The sequence below is a fragment of the Sciurus vulgaris genome, assembly GCF_902686455.1.
Source record: "Sciurus vulgaris genome assembly, contig: HiC_scaffold_316_arrow_ctg1, whole genome shotgun sequence".
In the NCBI taxonomy this organism is placed as follows: domain Eukaryota; kingdom Metazoa; phylum Chordata; class Mammalia; order Rodentia; family Sciuridae; genus Sciurus; species Sciurus vulgaris.
The window spans coordinates 83,676-106,695 of NW_027632733.1; the positions used below are offsets into that span (position 1 = coordinate 83,676).

Genomic DNA, 23,020 nt, shown 5'->3' on the forward strand with positions numbered 1-23,020 from the left:
ACCAAGGGAGTGTTTTCTCATCACTCTTTGACTTGATGTTTGTTATCCACTCCATGGTGATGACAAATCCAGATCCTTCTGGAGATATGCCCTCCATTCAAGCCTGCATCAAACCAGTAGTGCATGGTTGCATTCTCATCATCCATCTCCATTCATGAGCATGTGCCTCAAGTTCTAATGCTCACACAGTTTGATTGGTCCAGTTATGTATGTATATGTGGCATGTTACTATCTTTGGAATGTGGTTTTCCAAATACCTCAACATTTCTAGGCATGTTTCACAGTACAGTTGTGCCTAATCTGCATCTTTAGTCCTTTCCCTGCCTGTACACTCCTCTGGCAGTTTTCACCAATTCCTATATCATCAGACAAATACTGTGCCATTTAAGCCTGTCTCTATGCCATGCTACATTCTTCCACACCACTACCATTTTCTGCCTCTGCATGCTATCCTCACTACTTAAGTCTGCATTCATTCCTACCTCTAAAATAGGCACTATCCATGAACCTGTTATGACCTCAGAATCATACCTCACACTCAATTTTGTTTGCAAAGTGTTCACACCACTGTGATATAAAAGCATCCCCTGGCACTCCAGGACCTAATGGAATAGAGAGGAAATGGAATAATTTACAGGTCAAGTGGTTATTCCCCAGTAGAAAAGAGGGTCCATATGTGAGGTAACACTAGTAAAGGAAAATCAGTGTATGCCAGGAATAGCAGGCACTATGATTGATGCTTCCAAATGTGGAGTGAATACTAAAAAAAGAAATGAAGAAAATGGAAAGAAAAGGAACATGCAGTTCACTGGTAAAAGTGGAACAGTGACCATTTGTTTTTGTTGTTGAATTCCAAAAATGCTGTGCAGTTGTTCTTGAAAAGTTACTATTATGACAAAGATATAGTAATGAGTGTGAAGATTGTTTATTCATTTTTTCACATATTTAGAGACTTCATTTAGATTCTTTGTACACAAATAGGTACAAATTTTTGTTTCTATGGTTGTACATGATGTAGATTCATACCATTTTTTAATCACGTGTGCATAGAGTAATGATGTCTGTCTCATTCCACCATCTTTCATACCCATGTCCCCCTTCCCTCTCACTTCCTCTATGTAACCTAAAGTTTCTCCATCCTTCTCTCACCTCCCACCTCCCCATCTCCACTATGTATCATCATCCCTTTATCAGGGAAAACTTTCAGCTTTTGGTTTTTTGTGACTGGCTTATTTCTCTTAGCATGTTATTTCTCAATTCCATCTATTTATATACAAATGCATAACATTATTCTTCTTTATGACTCAATGATATTCCATTGTGTATATATGTCACCATTTCCTTATCCATTCATCTGTTGAGGGCATCTAGGTTGACCCTTGTTTCCATTGTAATTTTAATATTTTTTTTTCTGTAAAATGTCCTTTTTCCTTGAATGGATGGACTTTTGAGTCATCATATGCATTGAACATGATGAACTCTAGTGTCTCAGGAGTATTGGATCTGCCTAATTACTCCCTAAATAACTCAGTATTCCCTGAGAGAAGAGGGGCACATCTCTATTTACAGATTCTTGGGAGGCTGAGGCAGGCTGATTACAGGTTTTACATCAGCCAGGGAATTTGCAGACCGCCTGTCTCCAAATAAAAAAAAGACTTGGGATTTGAAGTAGTGACACAGTTCTCTGCAAGGATTCACCTGTGCCTTTGTACAATCTCTAGGCCCCCACACACAACAATCCAAAAGTTTCAAACAACATAAACATTCACCTAAAATTAAATTTAATTTAAAATTATAATTGTGAAAATAAAATTATAGAAGTATTACTATTATCCTTTCTTATGTGGCCAGATTTTCACTCATTCTAACAGTTTAAAGTAGCTTAAGTACATCTTTATGTTTATCAGCAGAGTCACATTTGGACATGTTATCAGCAGAAGAGCAGGAGTGGCTTGATGGCATGGGACATAGCCAGCAATGGGTATGTAAAGTGTCAATTTAAATTTCTTGTCAACTTATTTGCTTACAGAAAGGAGATTAGGCCAAACAAAACATAGAAAAATATGCATAATATATTGGCCAGACAATGAAGAGAAGCAGTAGAAAATAACAATGTATACCTCACTGAAAAAAAGACCTTAGGGACAATAAATTTATCATGGTAAATTCTAAAAAAAAAAATGACATTGAAAGTACTGACAGTAAGCAGAGACTGAAGAGGAGATGAGAATGAAATTCAAGAAGGATGAGAATAGAAAGGATTTAAAATCAGAAAAAGAGATCAAGGACCCTAAAACAAGGAATGAATGAACATATCTGAAAAAAAATCAGATATATCATGAGAAAAGAAATAAGTTGGGAAACCCAAAGATAAAACAAACCAAAGATGAAAAAGACACACTTCAAAGCTCTGAAATCTTCCCATTTCCCTGGTACTAATGTAACTGAAATAAAGGGACCTCTTTCTAGGATTTCTAATTTTGGAAACATATAGCTTTTATGAAGCAAATATGATCCAGCAGTTTTCTTTTCTGCTCTGGCTCAATCAGGCCTTTCCTCATGGTGGAGAGCACAACCTTAGCTTACCTGCTTTCTTCCCCCTCACCCCACCCAGAGAATGCTGAGGTAGCACTGCAAATGTTAGAGGAAATGCAATCTCAGTACTGGGTTTTGTATTGAATGATGTGGGTCTCCTTAATGAAGAAATTTCCTGATAAACCCTCTAATCTGTGGAAACTGTGGAGTAGTCTGTAATGCATTTCTTCTTTAACAAGCCACTGTTTCTGGTTTCATCTTATGACAGGCTCTCCATAGTGGCTTTCCGGTGTTTACCCACAACCCATCTTTTTGATCATGCAGCCACAAAACAGATCATTTGACTGCCATCTCTGAAAAAATGCAGTCAATAAGCACCATATGATGCTGTGCTGCTACACTTTTCCCTTGGGATTTCTTTTTTATTTTATTTTATTATATTTTGGTTCATTGTAAATAAATGGGGTACAAATTTCATTTATCTGGTTGTACACATACATGTACATAAGGTAATGATGTTTGTCTCATTCTATTGTTTTTATTCCCCTACCACACCCCATCCCTCCTTTTCCTCTATACAATCCATCCTTCCTCTATTCTTGCCTCCTCCTCACCCCACATTATGTATCATCATCCACTTATCAGAGAAATCATTCAGCTTATGGTTTTTTGGGATTGGCTTACTTCACTTGGCATGATATTCTCCAACTCCATCAATTTGCCAGCAAATGCCCTAATTTTATTTTTATGGATGAATAATATTCCATTGTGTATATATATCACTGTTTCCTTATCTATTCATCTATTGAAGGACATCTACCATGGTTCCACAATCTAGCTATTGTGAATTGAGCTGCTATAAACATTGATGTAGCTGTATCACTGTAGTGTGCTGAGTTTCATTCCTTTGGGTATCGTCCAAGGAGTGGGATAGCTGGTTCAAATGGTGGTTCCATTCCAAGTTTTCTAAGGAATCTCCATACTGCTTCCCAGAATGGTTGCACCAATTTGAAACCCCACCAGCAATGTATGAGTGTACTTTTTCCCCACATCCTTGCCAACACTTCTTGTTGCTTGTATTCTTGATAATAGCCATTCTAATCAGGTGAGATGAAATCTTAGGATAGTTTTGATTTGTATTTATTTTATTACTAAATATGTTGAATATTTTTCATATATCTGTTGATTGCTTGTAAATCTTATGAGAAGTGTCTGCTCACTTCCTTAGGCAATTTGTTGATTGTATTATCTGTATTCTTGGTGTAATATTTTTTGTGTTCTTTATAGATTCTGCAGATTAGTGCTCTATCAGATGTATGCATGGTAAGATTTTCTCCGACACTGTAGGTTCTCTTTTCACATTGTTGATTTTTTCCTTGCTGAGAAAAAACTTTTTAGTTTTAATCTATGCCAATTATTCATTCCTGTTTTTTATTTATTGTGCTTTAGGAGTCCTGTTATGGAGGTCTGGTCCTAAGCTGACATGATGAAGATTTGGACTCAATTTTTCTTTTATTTGGTGCAAGTTCTCTGGTGTAATTCTGAGGACCTCGATTAATTTGAGTTGAGTTTTGTGCAATGTGAGAGATAGTGGTTTAATTTCATTTTCCCAGCACCATTTGTTGAAGAGGCTATCTTTACCTACTATGAGATAACTGTATTCATGTGGGCTTATCTGGGTGTCCTCTATTCTGTACCATTGATCTACTTGTCTTATTTTGATGGCAATACCATGCAGTTTTTGGTAGTATTGCTCTGTAATATAGTTGAAGTTCTGGTATTGTGATAACATCTGCTTCTCACTTCCTGTAAGAATTGCTTTAACTATTCTGGGTTTCGTATTCCTCCAAATGAATTTCATAATTGCTTTCTCTATTTCTATGAGGTACAATATTGGAATTTTAATTGGAATTGCATTGAATTTGTATAGCACTTTTGGTAATATCACCATTTTGACAATATTAATTCTGCCTATCCAAGAACATGGGAGCTCTTTCCATCTTCTAAGGTTTTCTTTCATTTCTTTCCATAGTGTTCTGTAGTTATTGTAGGTATTTTACCTCTTTATGTTGATTCCCAAGTATTTTATTTTTTGAGGCTATTGTGAATGGGGTAGTTTTCCTAATTTCTCCTTCAGAGGATTCTCACTTATGAATAAAAATTCATTAGGTTCATGAGCATTGATTTTATATTCTGGTACTGTACTGAATTTATTTATGAGTACTAGAAGTTTTCTGGTGGAATTTTTTGGCCCTCTAAATATAGAATATCATTGGCAAATAGGGATAGTTTGAGTTATTCTTTTCCTATTCATATCCCTTTAATTTCTTTCATCTGTCTAATTGCTCTGGCTAGAGTTTCAAGGAAGATGTTGAATTGGTGAAAGAGGGCATCTATGCCTTGTTCCAATTTTCAGGGGAAATTCTTTCAGTTTTTGTCCATTTAGAATGATGTTGGCCATGGGCTTAGCATAGATAGCCTTTACAATGTTGAGGTATATTCCTACTATCCCTATTTTTTCTAGTGTTTGGAGCATGAAGGGATACTGTATTTTATCAAATTTTTTCTCTGTATCTGTTGAAATGATTATATGATTCCTAATTTAAGTCTGTTGATGTGGTGAATTACATTTATTGATTTCTAGATATTGAACCAAGCTTGCACCCCTGAGATAAAACCCACTTGATCATGGTGCACTATCTTTTTCATATATTTTTGTATGCAATTTGCTAAAAATCTTGTTAAGAATTTTTGCATCTATGTTGATTTAGGGATATTGGTCAGAAATTTTCTTTCTACAGTATTTCTCTGTCTGGTTTTGGTGTCAGGGTGATATTAGCTCCATAGGTTGAGTTTGGAAGTGTTCCCTCATTTTCTAATTTCATGGAATACTTTGGAGAGTATTGAAATGAGTTCTTCTTTAAAGGTTTTGTTGAACCTGACTGAGAATCCACCTGTTCCCTGACTTTTCTTGGTTTGGTAGGCTTTTGATGACTTCTTCTATTTCATTGCTTTAAATTGATCTATTTAAATTGTGTATGTCCTCCAGATTTAGTTTAGATATATCATATGTTTCTCGAAATGTGTTGATGTCTTCAAGATTTTTTATTTGAGTATAGATTTTCAAAGTAGCTTCTAATTGTGTTTTGTATTTCAGTAGTGTCTGTCGTGATATTTCCTTTTTCATGATGAATTTTAGTAATTTGAGTGTTTTCTCCTTTTCTTCATTAGTGTGGCAAAGGGTTTATCAGTTTTGTTAATTTTTTCAAAGAATCAACTTTTTGTTTTGTCAATTTTTTGAATTGTTTCTTTGGTTTCAATTTCATTTATTTCAGCTCTGATTTTAATTATTTCCTGTTTTCTACTAATTTGGTGTTGATCTGTTCTTTTTGTAGGGCTTTGATCTATAGTGATAGGTCATTTATTTGTTGACTTTTTCTTCTTTTATTGAATGTGCTCTATGAAATAAATTTTCCTCTTAGTACTGCTTTCATAGTGTCCCAGAGATTTTGATATGCTGTATCTTTGTTCTCATTTTCCTCTAAGACACTTTTTAATTCCCCCTGATGTCTTCTGTTATCCATGCATCATTCAATAGCATGTTATTTAATCTCCAGATGTTGGAGTAGTTTCTGTTTTTTATTTTGTAATTGATTTCTAATATCATTCTTTATGATCTAATAGAATATAAGGGATTATCTCTAATTTTTTGTATTTGCTAATTGTAGCTTTGTGACATAACATATGGTCTATTTTAGAGAAGGATCCATGTGCTGCTAAGGAAGTGTATTCACTCATAGATGGATGGAATATTCTACATGTCTGTTGAGTCTAAATTATTGATTGTGTTATTGATTTCTATGTTTTTTTTTATTCAATTTTTGTTTGGAAGTTCTGTCCAATTGTGAGAGAGGTGTGTTAAAGTCACTGAGCATTATTGTGTTGTAGTCTATTTAGTTCCTGGAATTGTGAAGGATTTGTTTAATGTACAAGGATGTACCATTGTTTGGAGCATAGATATTTATGATTGTTTTGTCTTGCTGATTTATGCTTCCCTGAAGCAGTATGAAATATCCTTCTTTATCCCTTTTGACTAACTTTGACTTGAAGTTCACTTTATCTGATATGAGGATGAAAACTCCACTTTTTATTACTGAGTTTGTGTGTGATGTATGTTTTCCCCCATCATTTAACCTTTAGGCTGTGGGTATCTATATCTATGAGATGAGCCTCTTGAAGGCAGCATATTGTTGGGTCTTTCTTTTTAATCCAATCTGCCAGTCTGTGTCTTTTGATTGATGAGTTTAGTTCATTAACATTCTGGGTTATTATTGAGATATGACTTGTATTCCTGGTCATTTTGGCTAATTTTTTTGTTTTTAGCTTGACTTGGTTTCTACATTAATTGGCTATTTCTTCAGAGTAATTCCTCCATTTACTGACTAACATTGTTGTTTTTCATTTCTTCCTCATGAAATATTTTGCTGAGAATGTTCTGTAGTGCAGGCTTTGCATTTGTAAATTCTTTTAGCTTTTGTTTATCATGGTACAATTTTATTTTTTCTTCAAATCTGAAGGTTAGTTTGGTGGGCAGAATATTCTTGGTTGGCATCCATTTTCTTTCAGAACTTGAAATATGTTGTTCCAGACCCTTCTAGCTTTTAGGGTCTGGGTTGAGAAATCTGCTGATACCTGTGTTGGTTTTTACCCTGTATATAATCTGATAATTTTCTCTTGCAGCCTTTAAAATTCTATTTTTATTTTGTACTTTAGAAATTTTCATTATAATATGCCTTGGTGTGGATCTATTGTAATTTTGTACATTTGGTGTCCTGTAAGCCTCTTGTATTTGATTTTCCATTTTTTTCTTCAGATTTGGAATGTTTTCTGTTATTAATTCATTGAAGAAATTATTTATTCATTTGATTTATATCTCTGTGCCTTCCTTAATCCCAATAATTCTTAAATTTGGTCTTCTTGTGATATCCCATAATTCTGAAGGTTCTGTCTATGATTTCTTACCATCTTTCTCCTCTGTCAACCTTGCTTTCAAGAATATTTTGTCTTCAATGTCTGAGGTTCTGTCTTGCAAGTGATCTAGCCTGTCAATTATGCTTTCTGTTGAGTTTTTAATTTGGTTTATTATTTCCTTCATTTCAAGGATTTCTGTTGTTTTTTTTTTCAGAATCTCTCTTTATTGAAATGATTTTTTTGCTTCCTGCATTTTCTCTTTTAACTGTTTATTGGTGTGTTCATTCATTGCCTGCATTTGCTCTGTTATCTCATTGTTTCCCAGATAATTTGAATTATATACACTCTGAACCCCTTTCTGACATTTCTTCTGCCATGATATCTTTGAATTCTCTTGATATCTATATAGGTTTTTTGGGACACTTTCTTCCCTCATTTTCTTATGTTGTTCATGTATCTTTCCCTCTAGCAGTGTGAATCCAAGGCATGGCAGTTTCACCCCCATAGACTTATAGTGTCCCTGTAGGTTTCTAATACCTTACCTTGAAGTGAGAGATCAATATTAGCAGCACACAATATAAACAATATGCATTCTTAACCCAAAGAGTCCCTATTAAGATATTAACCATGTTGTCTTATTAAACAGGTGATGAGTTCAATTATTGTTTACAGCATAACCAATAGTTTTGCAATAAGGACCACAATTTCTAATGGTGGACAAAGCAGATGGGGAGGGGTGTAATATACAACATTAATGAGATAAGAAGCTGGTCTATAGAGGTGTTATGTGGTAGGAATAGTGAAAGTGGAATTAAAAGAAATTAGTTATTAGCCTGGGAAAAGGAAGAAAGAGTCTCCAAGGAAACAGAGAGATAAAAGGAAAGTAGAGAGAGCAAAAAAAAATTAATAAAACATAGTAAAAGTAGGAATAATAGTTATACTAGGAATAATCATAATGTTACTAATAAAAAATTCTACAATAAGACTATTCTGTAGAGTTCAAACCTCTTAGTCTTCAGTAGCCTGATGCCTGAGAGGAACTTTATAATTTGGTGTCCCACGAAGTGTGCTGCCCCACTAGGGCTGGTGGTCTCCAGATCAGGAATAATCCATGTTAGCAGGCAGAAGTGAACCCATATGTTTATAGATGGTCAGCCACAACACAGATGCTAAAATGTGCAGGGCATGGGTGCCAAACTGCAGACTGGGGTGGGTCTCAGTGCTGGACTCGGTGGCTGGGTCATGGAATTCCTTCTAATTCTTTCTTCAATGAAAATGTTGCATACTTTACTCAAACTCAGTGTGCTCATATGTCCAATTAAAATGTAGATGTATTTCCTGTGCTAAATACTTTAATGTGTATTTGACTCAGTAAATATTTTGTTGAAAGTCAGTAAATTTTGAAAGGCCCTAATGATTTAAATGAAGTGAGTGAAGCAGTGTTTCACTCTTACACAAAGTGACAGAACTGAAACTTCCTTATCACATCAATTATCATATTTACCTCTAAAAATTTGGTCCTCTGGTATTTAAAATGTTGAATGCTGTATAACATCAAGTACATTTCACAAAAGAGATTTAAATACATTTTCTACTGTGTTCATACATTTTCTGAGGAGTGCAAAATGGGCTACTTAAGTACTGATGTAAGATATTTTAGATATATCTGCTTAAGTGAGTTTGTTATCAGGGAACACATTTCCTATTTCATCCATCTTGACATATCCCATCAGTAGCCAGTTTCTCTCAAAGAGAGAAACTCATTTTCATCTGGAGTGTATTAGAAAATATTTTTTTTGGAAAATATGGTGCAAAAAATATAATGATTTTAATTTCTAATTTCTGATTTTCATGATTTCACAAGTAGAAACATGATGATTTCTAAAGAGTAATGATTAAATCTATATGCATCTAATTATTGCCATTATTTTTACCACAGTGGCTCTGAGCAACATCCAGAGGTGTGTGCTTCCTGTATATCTGGTGAGTTTCATCCAAGAGCAAAGAAGGGAGCAAATAGACATGTAAAATATATGAACCATATATGATTAAAAATACTTTAAAGTGAATGTGCTTTAAATAATGAAAAATAGTATGTTGTAATTATTTAAAGACAGTTCGTATAAAATATCATAAGAAAAATGGAAGAAAATAGGAGGCATAACTATTAGGTTTCAGCCACAGGTTAAATTGGGGATATTGCTAAAGGAACTGAACTTTGAGTTGCATTTGACATATGCTTCCATCACAGGAAAGTTGGAAATAAGGAAAAGAAGAGAAAAGGAGGGAATGAAGATTGAGAATCTTAAGGAGAACAAAGAGTTGAAGAAGGTAAAAAAAGCAGTGAAACTCAGTGGAGTGTGGGAAATTCAAGCCACATATGAAAAGGGAAAAGAGGAGAGTTTTTAAACTATGGGAAGAATTTGTTTCAAGTTCCAAAGATGAGTGAAAGAGAGAGTCAAACTTTCTCACACTTCCTGGTTTAGTCATAGTTGGAAAATGAATTGAGGAGAGAAGACGTGATCCCAAAGAGCTAAGTAAGTTCATTTGCCATAAATGATTAGGAATATATACAATTTAATGATATGCAACATGTTTCTACTACCTAGGACAAAAACAGTGCAGAAACAGCAAATGGAATAATTGAAGTATGAATTGTTATGGAGCATTCCCCAGAAAGATTTCTAAAATTCCCTTTGGAAAGATTACATATACTTCTACATTTTATTTGAGGGGTCAGCCTAGGGAGGAATTGAGAGCTACATTCAAATTAACCTACACAAATTGAAAGCTGACAAATTCACACTGGAAATCTGAAACTGTGAGAAATCATGCCTTCAAGACCATGTTCAAAAGTTCATTCTGACTCAGCAGGTCTTTGAATCTACATGTCCATTAAATTCTAAGGTGATTACAAAGATCATGGTACACAGACAACATGTTTTGGTGCCAGGGAATGGATGTCCTTTTGGTAAATAAAAAGGAAAAGGTATCAGTTTCTACAGTTCAGGACAGAACAGATGAAGGACAAGCATAAATCTTTCTTTCATTCTGAGACTATTTCTTGGGAATTTTAAAAGACTCAAAAGACAAAAATCAAGAATTTACATAGCTAAGATGAATTTTCTAAGTTGGCAGACAAGGAAAAGTGGAGCTAATTCAAATGAAGAATGTAAAATCAAAAGAATCAAGTCCCCAACTCTGGGAGTTTCATTGGAAAAGCTAAAGAGAAAGGAAAATGATGGGGGACTGAAGTAGTTTGGGAAAAATGAGGAAATGGAGATAATGCTACTCAACTCTATTCAGTTTATCTGTCTCAAATCTAAGTGAAACTTTTTGTGGTCCAGAGATAATTCAAACCAGTAGGGACTGGAAGAAGCAGCTACAAATTTCTCCCCTTTATATTTAGTAGGTACCAACATAGGTAAGGTGTCAATATGAGTCATTCAGATGAGCAACCTAGCATTTTTGAAGCTTTGATTTTTAAAGGCAGCTAATATTTTGATTGTTCCTATTTTCAATATTATTAATATTACTATATTTGTCTATTAGTGCATTGCAGTGAAACCATGTTCCTAGGTGTGTCAGGAAAGCATAGTATTACTAGAAAAATTCTGATATATAGGTAGAAAACAATGTGGTCAACTAGCCCTCTGATGAAAATACTTGAAAAGCTCCCAAGTTTATGTCACACTAGATACATTATTTTAAGCAGAATGCTTTATGTAGTTTATCCCTCAAATAACAACACTGTTACTCTTAGAGTATATAAAAATTTCTTTGAAACTTGATATCTGATATCAAGTTTATTGATATCTGCTAATTCTGCAAGCTTCAGAATGCATTTTTTGATTGCTTGTATGAACTCTGTTTTCTTGTACATTTTCTTATAGATTTGAAAACACTCTTTTCACACAAGAGAGGAAAATGAAACTTGATGTTGGATAAAACAGAGGATACAAGAAAAGAAGGTGCACCACTTTCTCACTTGGGTATAAACAAACACAAACATGCAGATGCATATTTGTTGTTATCGTAAACACATATATCTGAGCTAATTAGTTCAGAAAACTCTCTTGGATGAGCAAAAAAGTGTACCTTTCCCTGGAATCTCATCACAATTTGGACTTATTGATTATAAGGTAAATGGGGGAGAGAATATGTACTTATTATTAAATGGATTAAATGACTGACAGGATTCAATTGAGATATGTGCTGCCACATTTTAATTTAGCTTTGACATTGAATTTATAAGGAAACTTTTTTCCTCCTCTGAATACAGATCAATGTGCTCTCCAGCATTCTCATTTTGACACTGGTATACTTACCAATGTCTTTGTTTTAATGGTCATTGCAAAAATTATTTTACTAATGGGAACTTAACTGCCAATTTAACCAAATATTCCTGATTTTGAGTTAGTACATTTGAGACTTGTAACTTTATGAAATACCTATGTGATTTAACTAACTCTTTTCCTATAAAATAAATCCATGGTTGCTGGATAACATTCTTTCCAGAAATATTTATGAGTTGTAAATCAAGAATATACCTGCACCTAGCAATGAAGTGTTTGCTCATAGGTCTATCACATATTTTATTTATTTTCTTCTCAATGGTGAACAATGAGAGAGAAACTTTTGCCTGCTAAGAATTTGCTCTCCCACTGAGGTTCTACCACAGATCTCTCAGATTCTTCAAGGGTTTGTATATATTTGAATTGCACAAAAGTGTTCATAGGATCCTAAAAGAGTTCCCTCAACATAGGAAGACATTGCCGTAGGAGATACTACATGGTAAATGAAAGCAACTTTCATAGTTGTTGCATTTTATTACACAATGCATTTGAAACCTTGAGTTCCAATTAAGACCAGAATCTCACATTTATGTAAACCAGCTTCTTATTTGTTCCTTTAACTTTCATTCAACACAGGTCACTGGACATTTTCTATCCTCTGTATGTCTGGAAATACTCCCCCAGTCAGGCTGCAATCAACACCTAGTGCACTGGTGCAATTCTCCTTACACATCACAATTCATACACATGCCCCTCATGTCCATCTGCTTGTATCATTGAGGTTGGTCTCTTTATGCATATACTGCATATGTGACCATCAGTTGTATATAGAACATGGATGTTCAAGCATCTTGACTTTCCAAAGACTCTTTCATAATAAAAAATTTGCCTTACTCTGTATTCTGAACACTTTCTTTGCCTGCTATGCCCTCTACCAGTTCTCCTCACCAATCCCTGTGAGAAGACACTTTCCCAGACACTTTCCATTTAAACCTGGCCTCAATGTACAGCCTTTCATGCTCTCAGCATTTTCTGTCACTGGCTAAAATCTCACTATTTTTTTCACCTTTGAAGTGGGCATTTATCTTTATCACTACAAAGGAATGCATCACTGACATTATTTTTCTCCTTTGGATCTTACCGTACACTCAATTATGGGGAGAGTCATGTAGTGTCTCCCCATCTGTTATACTGAAGTATTGGGCTAGTAAAATTATTCCTCAATGATGTCAATATGTACTGGGTTCAGAGGGGCACACATGTACTTACATGTACTTGAGTGGTTGAGGCAGGCTTCTCTCAAGTTTCTAGCCAACCAAGAAATTGATTGACAACTTTTTTCCAAATATAATCACATGGGTTTAAATTTTCTATGAATCTTTCCTAATACAAATTCTGCCTCACTCTGTATCTTGCTCCCTTTCTCTGCTTGAGCCATCCTCTGTAAATTCTCCTTCCCAATTCATATATCATCAGATAAACCCATTCCATTTAAAAACTTTTCTATATACAGCCTTTCATACTCTCTGCATTTCTTGCTTCTGACTGATAACCTCACTTTTGAAGTCTCCATTCATCTCAATCTAGAAAAGACTTCATTCCTGGCACCTTTTGTCTCCTCTACCTCTTACTACAAATTCAAATTTGAGGGGAAATAAGTAAAATTGTTGACAGCAACATGAAGTAGAATTTGCCCCATTAAGTACAGGAATTGATAGAGTAGAAAGTAAAAGGAGTGTTCACAGGTCCCATGTTTATTATCCAGTATGATAACTGGGAGTATTTAAGATAGCCCTATTGAAAACAAGCAGATTCTGATAGGAATAAGAGGCTTAATCATGGAAGTTTTACAAGAAAGTAACTTCTAAAATTTTAAGGTAAAGAAATCCAAAGAAATGTATAAAAAAAGCAAAAGGAGTTCATTGATAAAGATGTTAATGTGATTACTTTTTTGGGACACTAAAGATGGGGTTAAATGGATTTTTAAAATTTAATATTTGAAGGAAGAGATAGTAAACTGTGTGATGTTTAACGTGTCACTGGAAATTGAGTATATTTTTCTCTGAAATCTTCTTTCACCTTGAGTGGGTCAACCTGTGAGTTATTATAGGTCTTATACATGGCATGGTGACACCTAGTGTCTCCCAATGATGTTCTAAAGTATTGGATTAGTAGAACTATATCCCTATGATGTACTGTGCTCAGAGGGACATTCCTGTAATTGCAGGTCCTTGAGAGACAGATGTAAGCCCCTGTCAGGTTGCCAGCAAACAAGGAAATTAACAGATATTCTGTTCTAATTATGAAGACATGGGGTTTGAAATAATTCCTATGGTGCTTGATAGGATACACATGTTCCTGCATAAAGTACAAAGGACCACACTTCAACAATTAAGTATTTCAAATAATGGCTATATTCACCTAAACACATGCTTAATTTAAAATTATCATTGGGAAAGTAAAATTTTAGAATTATAGTTACTGTTCCTTTTTATTTTATTTAAATTTTCTTTAACATTAAAATTATAAGGTAGTTAAAGTAAATCTATGCATGTTTCAGGAGAGTCACACTTGGATATTTCAAAAGAGGAAGTGGAGGAGAGACTCCATGGCACTGGATTTAACCAGCAACACGTATGCATACATGTCATTTTGAATTCCAAATATCTTCTTTCTTTTGTTTTCAGGAGGTAAATTAGGGCAAATAACATAACTTAATACACTTTGGGCATCCAACATCACAATTTCATATTTAATTGTATAACATGTAAGTGGTCATGAATCTGAAAATAGTTTTAGAAATCAAGGTGAATTAAAGATAAACTTTGTGCAAGAAATTGGACAAATATTTTAGAACACTGTTTGGTTTTGAACTGTGTAACATCCTTAAATGATGAGAGATAAATTAGAGACTGACAAGTAGTCAGTTGACACTAGGGACATACATAAATGTAATGACCAATGAGCAGATTCATGTAAAATCATCTTCATTTCCAAACGATCACCACTGAATTTTACATGACCTGCCATCCATGCCATAGTTAAAAAATCATATTCCATGATTTCCAGTGTCTTGATTAAAGCAGATAAAAGTTGTAAAACAGACACATACCTTCTTATTAATAGAACCAAAACCATTCAGGATGCATACTTTACTGATAATTTACAGAAAATATCTATCAGGTTTATGTTCTTTCCCTTCAAGAATGCAAAAGAATTACTAAACATATTTAACTTACCTCTTTACACAATGTTAGACTAAAGTACTTTGATGCATTTGTTGGGATGTTATAAAATATTGGAGGTGTCATTTTGCCACCTGGTTCTTATGTTGTATATGTCAGCCAGTGGAGGACTTGCATGCCTTTCAGTGGATTTCTCTTCCACAGCTACACATGAGTTCTTGTAATATGCTGGTTTGTCATGGAGATGGGTCTGGTGCATTGTTTATATCTGAGCATCACATCTAAAAATGAGCATGATACTCATGCTAGTTTCATTCAGTATCTCTGCAAGGAGAAAGAATACACTCAATCAATGATCACAGCTCACAGAAAAATATTTACCATGAGTAAATAAAATGTATGTATTAAATGATCTCAAGAACACCACAAAATAAGGAACTGAGTGGGAAAGCTCAGCTTCATTAACACTGCATATGCTTGTGTCTCCTGTGCAAAGTATTGTTGCACATAATTTAATGGTCTTAGTTCCAATTCCAATGATTTCACATATATGAGAATGGTGATGTCCAAAGAGTGATGATGAAATCTATATGCAAGTAATTATCACTATTATTGTTTTCCAGAGTGACTCTGAGCAACATGCAGAGGTGTGTGCTTTTTGTGGACATGCAGAAGGTAAGAACCACATAGGATCCAAAGTACCTTGCAGAGAATATTGCCAAAAATATGGGCACTACTATATAGTAAATGCTCAAAGAGTGTGTCTGTTACCTAGCTATTGAACAAAAAAGTAGGTAAGGAGTGGCATAACATATTAGGTTTCAGCCACAGATTTAATTGTGGGTATTGCTAAGAAGAGAATGGTGAATTTCCTTTAAGATATGCTTTTATCTCTGGTAAATTGGAAATAAGGAAAAGGAGAGAAAAAGAGGAAAGGAAGACTGAGAACTGCAGTAAGTACACAGAGTCAAAAACGAAAAAGAATCAATGGTTCTCAGGAGAGGTTGGGAAATTCAAGCCCCATATGAGAAGGGAAAGGAGCAGGTTTTTTTTCACACTGAGGGAAGAACTTGTGAGTTTCAAGGTTTCAAGATGAATGAAAGGGAATATAGATCTCAACCTTGGTGAGTTTTCACAGTTGGAAATGGATTGAGGCATGAAGACCTGATCTACAAAGCTAAGTTTGTTGACCAACACTGAGTGGGAATATATAAAATCTAATGATTGCAACATGGTACCACTGTCTATGACAAAAAAATACATGATAGAAACAGCAAATGGAAAAATAGAAAGATATATGAGTAGTCAAGGGGAATCCCCCAAATCCACAGGTATCTAAAATTCACTTTGGAAAGGTCCTTCGAAAATTTAATTTGAGGGAACTCCAAGGGAGGACTCAGAGCTGCATTCTCATTAACATAGATGAATTGGAGGCTGACAAAGTTCACACTAGAACCGTAAAACTGTATGGAATCATCTCTGGGACCATGTTCCAAAGCTTCTGACTCAGCAGGTCCTGGCCTCAACATGTCCATTACATTCTAAGGTGATTCCATTGATCCTGGTCTACAGAAAACAGTGTTTGTTGCCAGAGAATGGATGGCCTTTTTGGAAATACACAAGAACATTTCCTGGTTCCTACAGTTCAGGACACAAATACATCAAGTGCAAGCATAAATCTGACTTTCATTCTGAGCAGGTCTCTTGAAGACTGGGAGCAACTCAGAAAATAAGATGGCAAAAGTATATGACTAAGATTTATTTGTTAGTTTGGCATGTAAGAAGGAGTGGCAAGAATGAAAGATGTAAAGACACAAGCTCCCACCTCAGATTTTTCTTTGGAAAACCTAAAGAGGAGGAGAAATGAGAGAGGAACCAGGAATTATGATGAAATGGAGAAAATGGTCCTCAGCTCTTTTCACATTGTCTGCTTTCAAATGCAAATCTGGTGTAGAGATGATTGGAACCCATGAGGGCTGCAAGAATCAGGGCATTCCACAGCTCCCAATTTGTCCCCTCCTTATCTAACAGACACCACAATGTGTGAGGCTTCCATAAGTGTCATTGAGGTGAGCAAAATTGGATTTTTGAAGCATTCATTGTTTAAAAGAAGACTAATTTTCCTTTGGTACTCATCTTATAATCATCATTAATTGTTTTAATGAGTACATCATTAATTGTTTTCCATGAGTACTTTATTGGTGTGCTGTTGGAAAAACAGGTCTTTGGCATGCCAGAATAGCAGGATATTAGTGAGATATCTTTGGAACTGAAGAAAGCAAATTTTATCACCTGAGAGACTTGAACAAATACATGAAAATCCACTCCAGATTCATTTTTAACCAGAAGCCAGTAAACAGGTTATTCCTAAAACACCATCACTGTCACTCTTAATGAATTTACCATTTACTATGAAACACAAGAGTTTATTGATATCTGATAATTCTGGAAGTTTTCAGAACACTTTTGTTTTGTACTGCTTTTATGCATTATCAAACTTTTTTTTCACAGATATGGGACCATACACTTTACACAAAAGAGCAAAAAGAAACTTGATGGTTGTGAGACGAGGGGACACAGGAAAAGTAGATGCATCAGTTGCCAGCATGGGTATGAACAAACACAAACAACCAAATGTGTATTAGCAGTTATTCTAAACACATATCTAAGCTGAGTAGTTCAGAAAACTGTCTCAGATGAATAAAAGAGTATACCTTCCCCTGGAATCTCATCACAACTTTGGACTTAGTAATTACAAGGCAAATGATAAACAGGAAATGTACTTATAATAAAATGGATTAAATGATTCTGAGAAGATTCACTCAAGTTGCCAGCTGCCACATTTTCATACTCCTTTGGCATTGATCTTCTCTGGGTCCCGCACTCCTCCTCTGAATACAGATCACTCTGCCCTCCAGCATTCTCTATCTTGTCATTAGTATATATGCCAATATCTTTGTGTTAATGGTCATTGCAGACTGGTTTTACCATTGGATACTTGACTGAAAATTTTTCAAAATGTCTGTTTCTGACTCTGATTCAGAACATTTGAGTCTTGCAGCTTTTGTCAGCACATATATATTTATTTTTTGCTTTCCTGTAAATTGCATCTCTTATTTACTGAATAATTGTCTATCCAGAAATTTTGACTAAAAGTTATAAATCAAGAATATCCTTGGACAGAGCAATTAAATGTTTGCTCATATTTCTTTGACATGTTTTGTTTGTTTATCTTCTCAATGGTGAACAATGAGGGAGATCCTCTTGCATGCTAATCAGTTGTTCTCCCACTGAGACTCTCCCACGGTTCTCTCTAATTCTCATGTGTGTTGTTAATATGCAAGTTGCACAAAAGTGCTCACCAAGATCCTAAATGAGTTTCCTCAGAATATAAAGATATTGCCATAGAAGGAGCTACATGGTAAATGAAAGCAACATTCACAATTGCTCCATTTTTTTTTTACATGATAAAATGGAAACTTTGAGATATGATCAGGAGCAGTATCTCACATTCCTGTAGCCCAGATTCTTTTTTTGTTCTTTAATTAGACTTCATTCTATACTGGTCACTGAAAGTTTTCTATTCTCTGTATTTTGGAAACATTTCCTCCAATCAATGCAGGATCTACTTCATAGATTACAGATTCCTTCTCATTATTCATCACCATTCATGCATATGTTCTTGATGTCTACCTGCTGGTAGTTTTTAGGATAATCCTGGTCTTATGCATTTAATGCATATAGGATCATCAGGTCTGTTTAGAACATGGAAGTCTCTGTACCTTCACTTCTATAGGTAATTTTATAATAAAAATTCTGCCTCATCTCTATTTTTAACCCTCTCTCTCTGCCTACTAGATTGTCTCTCAATTCTCCTTACCAATCCCTGTATGAATGGCCTCTGTCCATTTTAACCCTGTCTCTATGTGCAACCTTTCATGGTTTCAGCATTCCTTGTCACTGGCTGACCACCTCACTACTGAAGTATCCATTCATGTCTATCTCTAGCAAAAAGTTAATGCTGTCTTCTTGCATCTCCTCTGGCTCTTAACAGAAATAAATTATGAGTAAAGACACCTAGTGTCTCCCAAGTGGTTTTCTGAATTATTGTTTCAGTAAAATTACTTCTCAGTGATATCAGTATGTCCTTGGTTCAGAGGGACACACCTGTATGTGTAGCTACCTTAGGGCTGAGACAGTCTCCTCTCAGGTTTCTAGACAACTAGGGAATTTACAGACACCCTTTTATCAAATACAAATAAATAGTATTTGAAAGAATAGTTACAGAACTTGGCAAGGAAACACATGTCTGGGTAAAATACACAACAATAAAAAAATTCAAACCCTAGATGTATTCACCTAAAACTTACTTAATTTAAATCTTTCATATTCACTAAAATTTTTCTATGTTCTATATTTCTGGAAACATTATCTTCAACCAGTCATTCATCAATGTTGTAGATCACTGATGCCTTCTCATTATTCATCTCCATTCATGCTCATGGCCTGATGTCACCTGCTTGTAGCATCTAGGTTGATCCTGCTCTTCATGCATATGCTGCACATATGACTATCAGCTCTCATTGGAGCTTGGATGTCCAAATATTTTACATGTTCTATGAATCTTATTTAATACAAATTGTGCCTCACTCTGCATCTTGTTCATTATCTCCCTGCACCATCCTCTGGAAGTTCTTTTTCCAATCCCCATATCATCAGATAAAATCATTGCATTTAAAAACTTTTCTGTGTACAGGCTTTCATTCTCTCAGAATTTCCTGTCTCTGACTGATAACCTGAATTTTGAAAGCTCCATTCATCTCCATCTAGAACAGAATCATCCCTAGCACATTTTAACTTCCCTACTCTTTCCACAAACTCAAATATGAGGGGAAAGAAATAAAACTCTTGAGAGAAACATGATGTAAAAGCGATCCCCTCAAGTCCAGAAAATGAAGAACTAGACAGAAAAAGAAACATTTATAGGTCCTATGTTTATTGTCCAGTATGGAACCTGGAAAATATCTGAGGAAACCCTAGGGAAAGTACAACCAGATTATACCCAGAATAATGGACATAATCATGGAAGATTCACAAGACTGATTCCTGTTAGAAAAGAAAAGAAAATCAAAGTAATGTACGAAAAAAACAACATGGATTTCATTTACAATGGTGTAAATGTGATCATTTATGTGGGACACAAATATGATGTCCAAGATTTTTAAAATTTGTTTGAATGAAGAAATAGTAAACTGTGTGATGTGTCTTTGTTCCTCTGAAATTATTTTTTTCTGAGAAATTTTCTTTCACCTTGAGCAGATCAACCTGTGAGTTATTATAGATTTTGTACATGGTGACACGCAGTGTCTCCCAATGGTGTTCTGAAGTATTGGATCAGTAAAGATACACCTCAATGATGTCTATATTTACTGGTTTCAGAGGGTCATACCTGTAATTGCAGGTCCTTGAGAGTCAGAGACAAACCCCTGTCAGGTTGCCAGCAAATGAGGGAATTTACAGATCCTCTGTCATCAAATATGAAGATATGTGGTTGAAATATTTTTTCCTGCAATGATACACATTCAGTACATAAAATGTGCAGACCCACACACATACACTAATAAAATATTTCAAATCATAGTTATATTCTCCTAAAATTGTGCTTAATTTATCCTTTAATTTAAAATATTTTTTTCATTTTTACAGACCGCATTCTGATTTAATGTATGCAAATGGGGTGCATTTCTATGGTTATACATGATGGAGATTCACACCATTCATGTAATTATACATGTACATAGGGTAATGCTGTCTGTCTCTTCCACCATCTTTCATGCCCCCACCCCGTCCCACCTCTCATTTCCCTCTATATAATCCAATATTTCTCCATTCATCTCTTAACTCCCCATTGTGTATCATCATCCACTTATTAAGGGAAAATATTTGGACTTTTGCTTTTTGTGACTGGCTTATTTCACTTTCCATGATAAGCTTAATTTAAAGCTATCACTTGAAAAATAATATTTTAGGATCATAGCTACTATTCCTTTTCATTTGAATAAATTGCCATTCACATTATATTTTTTTGTTATTTTAAGTATATCTGTGCATTTTTCAACAGAGTCACGCTTGGATATGCCATAAAAGGAAGAGAAGGAGTTACTTAATGGCACTGGATTTAGCCAGCAACTGGTATTCACTTGTGTCAATGTAAATTCCCAATTTCTTCCCATTTTTTGCTTCCAGAAGGTAAATTAGGATAAACTTAGTGACCTCATAGAATATTCTTTGGGCACCCAAACTTTGCAATTTTATTTTAATAATAAAATATTTAACTGGTCATGAACATGAAAATAGTTTCAGGAACCAAGGTGGATTAATTTTATACTTTATGCAAGCAATTGCACTGATGTTTTTTAAATAATATTTGCATTTTCTTCTCTGTGATATACTTAAATTGTGGATAAATTGGAGACTTAGGGATAAGCAGTTGAAACTAGGAACATACATAAATGCAAGGACACTTGAACCCATTCATATAAAAACAGTTTCATTCTCAAAGTCTCAAAATTTGATGTCACATTACCTGTCATACTTTCCAAAGTTAATGGTATAATTCTCCATGGATTCTAGTGTCTTTTTGGAGGAAGATGACAAGGTCAAATTGGAAGCATAAGTGCATGTTAACAGAATCAAAATCATTAAGAATGAGTACTTCTCTGTTATTTGCAAACATTATCTATTTAAATTTCTTTTCCTGAAAGAAATGAATGAATTAAATGAATTAATTAAACATCTATTATACCTATTTGTTCAGTGTTGCATCAAAGACCTTAAATGAAATTATCGTAAAATTATGACACACTGAAAGTGTCTTTTTGTATACTCTTTCATGTGTTCTGTTAGTGGGTGGAGGATTTACATGTCTTTGCATAGATTTATCTTCTACTGTTACTTGTGCTTCCTGCTAGTGTGTATGTTTATCATGAGGATGTGTTCTGGGCAAATTTTATATCTAAGTATCACATCTGAAAATGAGCATGTTCTACATGGCCATTTCACTCACCAGCTTTTCCATATGGGGATAAAATAAAATCCAACAATGATCACAGCTTAAAGCAAACATTTATCACCTGGAAATAAAATGTATATTTTAAATGATCTCTAGAACACCACAAAATGAAGAGATTTGGTAGGAAAAAATAATTTTTACCTGGCAAAATGAGAACTTTGTTAAAGTTAAAAATTTTAAGACATATTTTAAAAAGGAATGAGAATGAAAGGCATGGGAGTAAACAGAGACAGAAAAAGAAATGAGCAGGAAATTTAAAAAAATTAATAAAAGAAAGGATTTAAAATGAGATTTTAAAAGGTTTTTGGATAGTAAACAAAAAAATGGAATAAATTTCTCATCTAAAAGAATGATCCTCCCAAACTGGACCAGTAGGACATACACAATTTAAACAAATCAATATCAAACAATGAAATAGAAGAAGCCATCAAAAGCCTGCCAAGCAGGAAAAGCCAAGGATCAGATGGAGTCTCAACTGAGTTCTACAAGATATTCAAAGAAGAGCTCATTCCAATACTTCTCAAAGTATTCTAGGAAATAGAAAATGAGGGGACCCTACCAAACTCATTCTATGAAGCTAATATCACCCTAATACCCAAATCAGACAAAGACATATCAAGGAAAGAAATTTTTAGACCAATATCCTTGATAAATATAGATGCAAAAATGTTTAACCAAATCCTAGCAAACCATATCAAAAATCATATTAAGAAGATAGTGCACCATGACTAAGTGGGGTTCATCCTGGGAATGCAAGGTTGGTTCAACATTTGTAAATCAATGAATGTAATCCATCTTATCAATAGACTTAAGGATAAGAATCATATTGTTATTTCAATTGATGAAGAAAAACATTTGAAAAAATAAAACACCCTTTCATGCTCAAAAATAGAAATAGTAGGAAAAATAGAGATAGTAGGAACATACCTCAACATTGTAAAGGCTGTTTATGATAAGACCAT

At 34.6% G+C, this 23,020-nt stretch overlaps 1 protein-coding gene across 1 annotated transcript in view; it reads left to right on the forward strand.

Annotated features, from left to right (window-relative positions):
• Nucleotides 1–1,654: 1,654 nt before the first annotated feature.
• Nucleotides 1,655–23,020, forward strand: part of LOC306652586 (uncharacterized protein) — a gene marked incomplete at its 3' end in the record, with an annotated part of 47,468 nt that continues 26,102 nt past the window's right edge. Inside the window, exons 1-5 of the mRNA XM_079125400.1 lie at nt 1,655–1,981; nt 11,400–11,498; nt 14,362–14,435; nt 15,610–15,661; nt 17,498–17,596. Of these exons, the coding sequence (XP_078981526.1) occupies nt 11,444–11,498; nt 14,362–14,435; nt 15,610–15,661; nt 17,498–17,596 (280 nt within the window). The 5' untranslated portion in view covers nt 1,655–1,981; nt 11,400–11,443. The remainder of the gene's footprint in view (nt 1,982–11,399; nt 11,499–14,361; nt 14,436–15,609; nt 15,662–17,497; nt 17,597–23,020) is intronic.